Raw genomic sequence first — 11,476 nt, 5'->3', positions numbered from 1 at the left:
CAAATGCCAAGCATCATGTGACCATCCATGGTTCCTCTCAGTTTGAGACATTTAGACATCCCTCACCACCGGGTTATCAATAGCTAAAGCCTACACAATTTGCGACACACATGAATCAAGTGATCAACTGCCCCCGCCTTTGACTCTCTGACTGCAAAGTCTAAGAAATCTGATTGTACAAATAGAAGGGTTCGCCCAAGTCAAGCTTGATAACTCGGCACTTTCTAACGAAGCACAAGTGACCCAAAGTCCTTTTTACACCATCTCCTTTCTTTCCCTTCCCCATTCAAACCTCATCAGACACAAGAGAGTTACCTAGCACATCACAATGTCAGGTCTTGACGTGGAAGCACTCCTCGAATCGACCGCTGCAGCAACCCCGCAAGACTCTGCGCAGTCTCAGGACCGCGATGACCGCTCAAAAGCCGATAGCAGTGAACGCCGTGACCGCGATCGCTCGCGGGATCGGGATCGCAGACGGCGCGATCGGAGTCGAGAACGTCGCCGAGAACGAGATGCTGATGGAGACGAAGACATGAAGAGTCCGCGAAGCGAACACGGCAGTGCTAACGGAAGCCATAGAAGCAGAAAGAGGAGCAGAAGCCGTGACAGTGAACGCCGTCGGTCTCGCCGTGATCGCTACGGCGACGACTACCGTTCTTCTGGCGACTATTACCGCGGACCTGGACGGCCTCGCACTCGATCTCGCTCCCCTTATGATGACCGATACTACCGCCCTTCGGGTCGCTCTCATCGAGAAGATCGGGAAGATGAGCGACGTTCCCGCCGTGAACGCAAGCGCAGCCCAAGCCGAGAGAAGTCTCCAGAGCTCAATGAGGATGAACGTGACAGGCGTACAATCTTTGTTCAGCAGCTTGCGGCACGTCTGAGAACGAAGGAACTGATTGCTTTCTTCGAAAAGGTTGGACCCGTTAAAGAAGCTCAGATCGTCAAGGATCGTGTGAGTGGAAGGTCTAAAGGGTAAGTGTGGCTCCTCTACTTGTTGCTAGTTTGTCGACTAATGGCTCATAGTGTTGGCTATGTCGAGTTCAAGAGCGAAGAATCCGTCGCACCTGCTATTCAGCTCACTGGACAGAAGCTTCTAGGGATTCCAATCATCGCACAATTGACGGAAGCGGAGAAGAACCGCCAGGCCCGTAATCCAGAGGCCAGCAGTGGACATAATCACGCTGCGCCATTTCACAGGTTATACGTGGGTAATATCCATTTCAGTATCACTGAAAATGACCTCCAGAATGTGTTTGAACCGTTCGGTGAACTCGAATTTGTTCAACTGCAAAAGGATGAAGCAGGTAGGAGCAAGGGTTACGGCTTTGTACAGTAAGTGACGAGTCTTCCTGTTTTCGTGATTGTCCTGCTTCAGCTGACAAACGACTTTGCAGGTTCCGTGACCCCAACCAGGCCCGAGAGGCATTAGAAAAGATGAATGGTTTTGACCTTGCTGGTCGCGCAATCCGCGTTGGCCTTGGCAACGATAAGTTCACCCCTGACTCGTCAGCGCAACGCTCGCAGAGCCATGGTGCGAACCAACCGAATTTCCAGGGCTCTTCGTTCTCCGGCCAGGGAGGACGTGGTATCCAGGCTGGCGGTACTAGTAACTTCGATCGTGCCGGTGGCCGCGATTCTGAAAAGGGAGCTGGCGCTAGTGCTCTGGATGATACGGACGTTGCCGGTGTGAACTTCAACAACTATAGTAGGGACGCATTGATGAGGAAACTTGCAAGAACAGATGAACCTGCCGAACCTGCTGCCGATGATAAGCAGAAGGTGCTCCGCCCCAAAACAGAAACCAAGCCGTTGCCGGTCAATGTCAACATGGCAAGTCGATGCGTTTTGCTTCGTAACATGTTCGACCCTGCAGAGTATGTCATCTTTACATTCTTAGAGAGCTACCTCCCATGTACTAACCAATCCACAGAGAAGAGGGCGAGGCCTGGATCAAGGAGCTGGAGGATGACGTCCGCGCTGAGTGCGAAGACAAATATGGCCATGTTGTTCACATTGCACTAGATCCCAACTCTCAAGGCGACATTTACCTCAAGTTCGACAGAGTCCAAGGCGGCGAGAATGCCATCAAGGGTCTCAACGGTCGATTCTTTGGCGGTCGACAGATCACCGCTCAGCCTGTCGTCGATGCCGTATACAGCAGTTTGTTCTCCCGCACAAAAGCAATTTAGTGCACGAGCGACTTCGTGAACTCCTACCACATGCACGACATGGTAGGTATCTCATCTAATCAGGTTATTAGGCGCGACTCATGACAGTCAAAAACCTTTGGAAACCTTTCAAGTTGATCTTCCTGCTGCGGCATGGTGCTTGGGTAACGCTGGCCCTGGTAGGTGCCGATTCTCTAACATCTCGCTTTCATGGTGTCGTATGAGCCTGAAGGCTGTTGTGGAATGATTTGTTTATAGGAACTTCGCATCATTTCAGCGCAAATTGAACTTCTTTGTATTCCGACCAGCTCTTACCTGCTTCGCCAAATTGTAGAACATCCGTTTCTCGTGCTGGCTTCTCCAAGCCCATTAATAAGTAAACCATTCGCTTTTGTAGTGTACTGTTGAGGACTGCAACGCGGCCACATAAGGTATGTCAGGATATCAACTGAGTGTGCACGTACTTGGGGGCAATGCCCTCGTCAAATAGGATCGACATACGTTAGTGGATATGATAGGAAAACCTATGGTTCCTATAACGCAGAAGACAAGCACATTAAATGGCCTCCTTATCTACCATATACTTTCCGGCGGTATACGACAAAGGCATTGATTTTAGAGACGGAACTTAAGATTTCAATTCAGGCTGAGTACCTCAGCATATTAAACACATCTCATTCACAAAACCATGTGCTCTCTTGATAACTTAGAACTTTCCGGACCAGTAGTCACAAGCATGACAGAAAACGTCGCCAGCTGCGCATCTGAGACTGCTGGCATCCAACAGCACGATGTTGTTTTCTCTTACCAGGGCGCCGAGCTTGGGTTGAATCCCACGCACACCCTGAATCTTAGACTGTTAAAATTTATCACTCTCCCAAGTGTTGACTTCTGACCGAGCTGATTTGCATTTTCCTAAACAAAGAATTCTTAGGCAAACCATCCAGACTGCCACTCGTCTTTCTTCTCCGTGGTAAATCCAAACAGCAAGGAAAATGGACTTCCTGGGCCTGCATACCTTTCTCCAGGAGCTTCCTTCCCACCAGGAGGCCCGTAGACGTCCCGAGCCCACCAGCGTCGTTCCGCAGCTCACTCCCAATGAGGATCTTGAAAGACTTCTCCGGCGCCACCGTCCTGCCATCTCGACGATCGAGTTTGGCATGAACTACGGCGCAGAGTGGGCGACGCAGCACTTCGCAGCCAAGCTTGCAGAGCTCTGGAGGAAGGCGGAAATGTTCGGACATATCTTTGCAAATACTCCTGACACCGTCCGAGACGGACAGCTGCCCGTTCGCATCAGACAATACCTCAATCGCGTCTCGCACAGCATCCTGATGCCCCGTCTGCTCGCGAGCCCTACCACCAGGTGGGCCCTGGTTTCCAAAGCGGTCAACGAGTGGCTGCTTGATTGGGTTCTGAACGAGACTGTGGTACAGGGATTTGACCTCGCTTTGGATGCCGAGTATCAACTGCTGAAGCACCATCTTCTTCGTGGTGAGTGAAGTGGACTAATAGTCCTCCTTGGCCAACATAAGTCTCCCGCTAAGACATCCACTGTAGACCTTGAGCCCTTTGTACGAAAGGTCGTGCTCAACGCCATGGTGAAAATCGTCTGCGAGATTCTGTGCAAGCCCGGATTCAAAGAATTTTACCTGGAAAAGCACCGATGGTACGTGGAAAAGCTGTGGCGGTACGTTGGACGTCTTGTCCCAGACATACCCAACTACCAGACCGAGGGCCGCACCAGGATCGCGCAAATAATCGCAAAGGCGCAGGCTCTCTCAGTCGACATGCTTCTGACTCCTCTGGAATATGTGCATTATTTCCCGGAAAGCGATGATGTCTTTGACCCGATTGAGATGGTCAACATGGACCCAACCAACGACAGATCTCCGGGCGAGCTCCGGCGCTTGTGGTTCAGAATCAAACTAGCCTACACGCCCGTCACCTACATTCGTGCAAACTTTGAAGAATCATCGAATACCGAGCTTGTCTTCCGGAGTGAGGTGCTGCTGATGCCCGAGAACAGTGCGGCACTCATCCCGGAGTCCCTGATATCTGGCCTTGATGGGAACTGATACAGTTGGGTGACTGTATTCAAGGCTCCGGCGTACGGATCTTGTTAGTTTGGTCTTCCCGCCTTCTGATACAGTGTCGAGGCCATCTCTGAGATGAGCAATGGTGTCGTTTACGTTCTGTCAGGGACTCGTACCGCCTATTTGATACGTTTGGGCTGGCAATTTGCTTTAATGATTTTGCGTTTGTTTTGCGTTCGTTTTGCGTTCGTTTTGCGTTCGTTTCTCACGGCCCCTGGTCTGTTACAGACTTCCCTCTAGTTTGCGGCGGATTGCTCGTTAGCGAAGAGACGAAGAACTGTGACACTTGGTGTATGATAGGACATCAAAAGGATCAGGTGTTAATGATTTTCAATTGCCAGTCGAACGATTCTCTGGGATCATCAGCCACAATAACATAGGCCGTGTTGGCTGTAGTTAAAAGCTCAGATTGGCCAATCTGGAGCTCAGCAGTGAAATGATGCAGTATCCCCTGTATAATGTGGCTGGTTGTCTTCAAGGCATTCTTGCGATCCATAAACCAGGTTATGGTAATCTCTATTCTGCAGAGTGGTAGTCGTTGCCAAGAGGAAATGTCATCATCAGCCAGAGCAAACTGCCGTGGCTTTTCTCCGTCGCAAAGACGCTCGGGCCGCACCCCAGCAAAAGAGCCTCTCTACGTTGACCTCCGGGACCAAGACAGGATCTCTCCAGCATGAACCCGCAAGTGTGTCTATTTTAAACTGTTTATGAACATAATTCAAAGTTAGTTACTATTAAATGCCTTCACTTCCATGATTTGGGCTCCTGCGAGGCGAGTCACTGTCCGAACGTGGACCTTGACGAACTACAGTATGTCGCGCTCTTCTCCTGCTTCCCCTCCCGAAATTCTTATCTCCGACGCCGCTATAGAGATCTCGGAGCTGTGTCTGCACTGATCCTGTGAAACGTTCGACGCGCTTACTGACCTGTTGTTTGCCTCAAGCTTTCGTGGCACTACCAAAACGTCATCAGAATACGAACTCGGCGGTGTCCGCCAATTCCCGGCCTGTTAAGCGGCCAGAATTCCACGACTACTTTGTTACCCTCCTGCCGTCCTCGTCCCTACATCCAGACCCCAGAGGACTATCTAGTTCCTATCATAAGTTTCCTCGCTCCGCGTCTGTACCTCATACCGGTGCGATATCACATCCACCGACCTCCTTCCAGGCGCTGGTTGACCGCGAGACCACCGTCGTCCGCATACCGCTGCGCAGAGCGAAACACCACTTCGGTGCTGCCACATCCCGTGGGACTCGTGTCTCGAATGAGGATACACACCAGGCTGGCGTCCTTGATATTCCTGCCTTTGCAAAGCGACCCCCTGCGTCTGTGACTATCAAGCGCACCACTGCGCCTCTGGAGAACCGGGGTGCAGATAGCGCCAGCGGTGACCCGCAAGTCTTCTACTTTGGTGTGTTTGACGGGCATGGAGGGAGCGAATGCAGCACATTTTTGAAAGACACGTTGCATGAATATATACAGGACACGGCAGCCGAATCGGAATTCCAGTCGAGCCTGAGCAAAGACCGAGAGGGCCACTTTTCCAAGAATGAGTCGGAGATCTGTCGGGGCGATCTGCCTATCATACAACGGGGCAATCATAAGAGAATGGCGGAAATGGAGAAAACCCTAGTTCAGAATTGGAGAAGGCTGGTCGGAGGTTACTTCAAGCGATTTGTGCCGGCCCATTTTTCCTATCGTGGGAACAGTGCTCAAGGAAACGGGAGCGCAACAGGCAACGGGGACGATCATACCGGAGGCGTCACGATTGAAGAGATTCTAGAGTATGCGTTTCTGCGTGCGGACCTTGACTTCGTTTCAGCGCAAGCCGCCAAGGAAGACGATGAACTAGCCACGGCTCATAAGCCGCAGTACCAAGATGACATTCTGTACGGGCCAAAGCATACACAGCAGATGAAGCTTGGCGGTTACCGACGATTTAAGGGAGGCAGCACGGCCAGTGTTGCCCTCATCTCGACTCCGTCTCCCACTCCGTTCTGGCACCCATCGGCGCCGTCGAGTCTCCTGGTCTCACATGTGGGTGACACGCGGATTCTGCTATGTTCTACTGCAACAGGAGCGGCAATCCCACTGACGTCCAACCATCATCCTTCGTCCCCGATCGAAGCCAATCGGTTGAGGCGATATGCCGCCACATTTGTAACCGATTCCTTTGGCGAGGAGCGCATGAGTGGTTTGGCGAATACGCGTGCCTTTGGCGACGTCCAATCGAAACGCATCGGCGTATCTGCAGAACCAGAAATCCGGCGTATCGAGATGGGTCCAGCAGAGTACTCGTTCTTAGTCCTCATGACTGACGGAATTAGTGGAACGCTCACCGACCAAGAAGTTGTCGACATAATCAAGGAGGCAAAGACGCCGGATGAAGGGGCTCGGAACGTGGTCAACTTCGCAACGGAAGTGACAAAGGAAGGGGATAATGCAACATGCCTCGTCGTTCGTTTGGGCGGTTGGGAGCGCCGACTGGAAGGAGGACTTGGGAGTCTGGGGACCAAAGAATCCCGAGAATGGCGTCGACAAGAAGCAACTGATCCGCGCAGTTCCAGGCGATGAGCACGAGTCATTAGTACCCCCAATTGTACATACTTTTTTTTTCTAATGTTGTAATATTTGACAGACACTGCCGGTGGCTGGGACCCTTTGAATCCTGCTGTACATACATTCTCCTTAGGAGCCGAAAGAATTTTTCTTTTGCTACCTTAAACTGTTATTTTGTACTTGAGAAACTCGTATACAGAATGAATAGCTACGGATGCACGGTAATATTCAATCTGGATTCAGATTTGCATTATATGATGCTGGTGCTTGATACATACGGATTATCCGCAAGGAGCCGCCTCTAACTTCATACGGGGATTTTTGCTGCGCACAGGGCTCATCGAACACGGTTGTTAAACAGCAGTCTTTTCTGACCATCTGGCCTGTGTCCTCAATCTTATCATCTTCACTTGTCCTTTCATTGTCACGAGCAGAACCAAAGTGCCGTTTGCTCTTGGCTTGACGCAGCAAGAGCTTCATTGCTTATCGGCCTTATCGCCAACTTTACATATACGACCGAGCAACTTTCCCCGGACATCTCCTGATTGCTCACCAGCTAATCAAGGTTGATATCTAAGGCCGTTTAAGCAGCGTGACCTTCGGCCTATGTTTCCTAAGCTCATTGAATTCACCTTATTCCCCTAATTTCTTGAGATCGAGTGTCCTCCTAGGAGGCCGCGTCATAGCAAGGCGGAACTCGTCAGTACGTGCTTTGCAAATCTCACTCGGTAAGCTTTGTCGCTCTCCACAACTAACGATTTGTCTTTTATCACTCCCTGGCCAGACTTATTGATCGTGGTTATCGCAGTGTTCAATAACAATCATTCAAACTTGATTTTCGATCAGCACACGACCGTGCGCAACTTACATCATAAGTCTCGTTTGGCTGTTGAGACTTGCTTGGGACAAGTCCTGTCAGTGCGGCAGCTGCGGCATCACAACTTATCCTCTATACTTATCGGTTACACTACACCTTACCAGCTACAACCCTTACTATCAGGGGCGACTTCTCCAATTAATAAATTGCGTTCGCATACATTTCATTATGAGCGCCAGAACGAGAAGACAAAAAGCCGCCCTGGCTGCTCAATCAGAGGATAGCGACGTGACAACTACAAGCAACGGCACGACGCGGAAACCCCCCCAAAAAAACAGCTCCCCTTCTCCTGACGCGGAAGCTAGGGAGAATGTGTTTCTTTTTATTCCGAACCTCATCGGTAAGTAAATTATGTACAGGTTCCCTTGTTTGAATGAGACGCTGACCGCTGGTGCAACGGTGCAGGATATTCCCGAGTTTTCTTGACCATTGCCTCTCTCTACTACATGCCCCTCCACCCACGAACATGCTCTTTACTATATAGCATATCATGCTTGTTGGATGCCTTGGATGGATATGCAGCGCGCTACTACAATCAGTCCACCACTTTTGGTGCGGTGCTCGACATGGTGACGGACCGATGCACAACCGCCTGTCTACTGGTATTCCTCAGCTCCGCGTGGCCGCGGTGGGCCATCCTTTTCCAGAGCCTGATTTCTTTGGACCTCGCCAGTCACTATATGCACATGTACGCCACGCTTAGCATGGGAGGAGCGAGCCAAAGCCACAAGAACGTCGAGGCCACCAGAAGCTGGATTCTGTACCAATACTATCACAGCAAGGTGAGTGCGATGCAATGTCTACAAAAGGAGAGCTGATGGCTGACAGAGCCTGCAGACTGTCCTTTTCATTTGCTGTGCCCTCAATGAACTTTTCTTCATTGGTTTATACCTGCTTTCCTTTTCCTCTCCTATTCTCTCCCCCTCTCTTCTTCAAGCTCAAGATCCCAGTGCGCCTCCAGCTCTCGCTAGTCCCTGGAGCGCCGGAGCTCTGGAGCTTGCCCGGGCAAACAAGATTGACAGCTTCTGGCCTTGGGTTATCACCGGAATCTCCGCCCCAGTCATGGCTTTGAAGCAATTCATCAACGTCGTTCAGCTGGTGAAGGCTAGCAAATGGCTTGCTGAAGGTGATCGTGCCAGACGCAAGGCTGAACGGGAGGGGAAGACACTGTAGACTGCTCGAGCGCTGCATCGCCCAAGTGCGCCAGCCTTCCTCATTTGGAGGCTTTGACAAGGTGGCAGCCGACTGCCTGTGTCCAGTGCTTTTCTCGATTTTGGCGCTTCATCATTGAATTGGTTGTTGTCAACGGAGCCTTTGTCTCTGCTTTGTTGGCTTCCGGCTCCTTCTATGCATGGTCTGATCCTATGGTCAGTATACTGAGGCTAAGGAGCAGCTCTGGCTGTGATTATCGTTCTGGCTTTCTGTTATTCACCCGCTTTGGGAACACCCTGGTTCCTTCAAAAGCATCTTACGGAGAAGCGGTTAAAGGGGTCCATCTGGTTGTGGGACCCTCTTACAGGCGAGTGTTCGCACTGCAGATGCCTGCTCTGCCATCATTTTTAGAATTCTTCTTATTCTTCATTTCCTTCCTTTCTTCTTGTCAACTAGGTTTCTTCCTTACGCCTTGCTAATTTTTTTAATCTGTTTTGATGAGAATCAGTGGACATATTCAACACGCATGTTGACAAATCAGCAACGTTACTGTGGCTCGGTGTATCAGGGGTAATCAAAGACCAGGAATGATTCTGTCTATCTATTTTTATATGATCAGTAACAATTTACTGTTCTTCAGATAGCTATTTCAATGTATGAGTGTTTTGTATAGCTCCAAGTCCAATCGGCTTGAAGTGGATTCCAAAGGATCTCCGTCCGTCACTCTCCGGTGTCGGCGCGCGGGGTGCATCCACCCCTCCATATTTTGAAGGGATATTTCAACTTCACTCGTCTGCAATTGTCCTTCAGTTTCCCCAGCTTCAGTTATTTTCTTCTGGCTGTATATTCACAATGCCGTCATATAACATTGTCGTTTTCGCTGGGGACCACTGTGGTCCGGAGGTAAGTTCGGGGTCCACAGCAGGCATATCTTGTGTCGGATAGCTAATGAGCGTACCTTTGGCCATAGGTGACCGCTGAGGCAATCAAGGTGAGCAGACAACGAGCTTGCTGTAGACAAAGACTCATCAGCAGTGGTTTCGTCACAAATCATCGCATCAACTAATACGGCTTGCCAAATGCTAGGTCCTGCGCGTCATCGAGAAGTGCCGTGACGATGCTACCTTCAACCTCCAGGATCAATTGCTCGGTGGTGTAAGTGACAATCTCAAACCGGCATTTCTTCGGCCAATTGCTTACGAGGACCCTGTAGGCATCGATCGATGCTACCGGATCTCCCCTTACCGACGAAGCTCTTAACGCCGCAAAGAACGCCGATGCCGTTCTCCTCGGTGCCATTGGCGGTCCCGTACGTGAACACTCTCTCATATCCACCTCCAGAACCCAAAAGTAACACAACCCATAGAAATGGGGCACTGGCGCCGTCCGCCCCGAACAGGGCCTCCTCCGTCTGCGCAAGGAGATGGGCACATTCGGTAACCTCCGCCCCTGCAACTTCGCCGCCCCGTCGCTGGTCGACGGCTCCCCTCTCCGCCCCGAAGTCTGCCGCGGCGTCGACTTCAACATTATCCGCGAACTGACCGGTGGCATCTACTTCGGCGACCGCAAGGAGGACGACGGCAGCGGCTTCGCCATGGACACGGAGCCGTACTCCCGCGCGGAGATCGAGCGCATCACCCGCCTTGCGGCCCACCTCGCTCTGCAGCACAACCCCCCTCTTCCCGTGTGGAGCTTGGACAAGGCCAACGTCCTCGCGACGAGCCGGCTGTGGCGGAAGACCGTGACGGAGGTCATGGCCAAGGAGTTCCCCCAGCTCAAGGTGGAGCACCAGCTCATTGACTCCGCGGCCATGATCATGGTCAAGGAGCCTAGAAAGCTTAACGGTATTGTTGTCACTAGCAACCTGTTCGGTGACATCATCAGTGATGAAGCCAGCGTTATCCCTGGTTCTCTGGGACTCTTGCCCAGCGCAAGCTTGAGCGGCATTCCTGACGGAAAGACCAAGGTCAATGGTATCTATGAGCCTATTCACGGTACGTTTTCTCCTTGTTGTCTACAGCTTGCGATCTGAGTGTGCGCTGACGTAAAAACAGGTTCTGCCCCTGACATTGCCGGCAAGGGCATCGTTAACCCCGTCGCCGCCATTCTCTCTGTCGCCATGATGATGCAGTACTCCCTGAACCGTATGGATGACGCCAGGGCCATCGAGACGGCCGTCCGCAATGTGATCGAGGCCGGTATCCGCACTGCCGATATTGGCGGCAAGTCGACAACTAGCGAGGTCGGTGACGCTGTTGCTGCCGAGCTGGAGAAGCTGTTGAAGCAATAGTGGATATGTAAAAGCAAGTTTTTCTGGGGGGGTTTCCTCGTCGCACGAGCAATTTCCGTCCCATGTGATGTCCAATGGGAGATGACTTGAGCAAATTTAAAGTAGATATGACTCGATACTTTATTAATTATCAGAATATTGAGGCCATTGGCTCGTGATTGTCGATAGCACCCGGTTGCCCCAGCAGCGCGCTCGCTCCATATAGTAGAATATAAGAAAGGTAAGAAATGGGTATCTTAAACTGGTAAACACAGAAGACCGATAGCAAACCCGCCCTCATGCACCTGTCGCTTGGTTGAGAAATGAGAACCGCCGCGAACACCGT

The 11,476-nt window shown here is 51.2% G+C and overlaps 4 protein-coding genes across 4 annotated transcripts; all 4 read left to right on the top strand.

Moving 5' to 3' along the window:
• Positions 1-33: 33 nt before the first annotated feature.
• Positions 34-2,482, top strand: AFUA_1G15810 (putative RNA splicing factor (Pad-1)). Its single transcript, XM_747854.2, has 5 exons — positions 34-189; positions 240-981; positions 1,033-1,341; positions 1,404-1,883; positions 1,940-2,482. The coding sequence occupies exons 2-5, from the start codon at positions 329-331 to the stop codon at positions 2,196-2,198; spliced, it is 1,701 nt and encodes a 566-aa protein (XP_752947.1). The 5' UTR covers positions 34-189; positions 240-328; the 3' UTR covers positions 2,199-2,482.
• Positions 2,483-3,172: 690 nt separating this feature from the next.
• Positions 3,173-6,847, top strand: ptcA (type 2C protein phosphatase PTC6; the record flags this gene model as incomplete). The annotated part of the gene is made up of 3 exons (XM_747853.1): positions 3,173-3,671; positions 3,738-4,205; positions 5,217-6,847. 3 exons carry the CDS (start codon positions 3,173-3,175, stop codon positions 6,845-6,847), a joined length of 2,598 nt encoding a protein of 865 aa, XP_752946.1.
• Positions 6,848-7,351: 504 nt separating this feature from the next.
• AFUA_1G15790 (CDP-diacylglycerol--inositol 3-phosphatidyltransferase) lies at positions 7,352-9,544 on the top strand. The gene is made up of 4 exons (XM_077803989.1): positions 7,352-7,560; positions 7,641-8,049; positions 8,115-8,491; positions 8,547-9,544. The coding sequence occupies exons 2-4, from the start codon at positions 7,878-7,880 to the stop codon at positions 8,880-8,882; spliced, it is 885 nt and encodes a 294-aa protein (XP_077660157.1). The 5' UTR covers positions 7,352-7,560; positions 7,641-7,877; the 3' UTR covers positions 8,883-9,544.
• A 67-nt stretch (positions 9,545-9,611) lies between these two features.
• On the top strand, positions 9,612-11,151 carry leu2A (3-isopropylmalate dehydrogenase LEU2; the record flags this gene model as incomplete). Its single annotated transcript, XM_747851.2, has 6 exons — positions 9,612-9,764; positions 9,832-9,852; positions 9,948-10,016; positions 10,075-10,170; positions 10,228-10,855; positions 10,916-11,151. Exons 1-6 carry the CDS (start codon positions 9,714-9,716, stop codon positions 11,149-11,151), a joined length of 1,101 nt encoding a protein of 366 aa, XP_752944.1. The 5' UTR covers positions 9,612-9,713.
• Between the last annotated feature and the right edge of the window lie 325 nt (positions 11,152-11,476).

This window comes from Aspergillus fumigatus, chromosome 1 (genome assembly GCF_000002655.1).
Source record: "Aspergillus fumigatus Af293 chromosome 1, whole genome shotgun sequence".
In the NCBI taxonomy this organism is placed as follows: domain Eukaryota; kingdom Fungi; phylum Ascomycota; class Eurotiomycetes; order Eurotiales; family Aspergillaceae; genus Aspergillus; species Aspergillus fumigatus.
The sequence above is the reverse complement of the archived record's forward strand: the minus strand, read 5'-3'. Positions and strand labels throughout refer to the sequence as shown.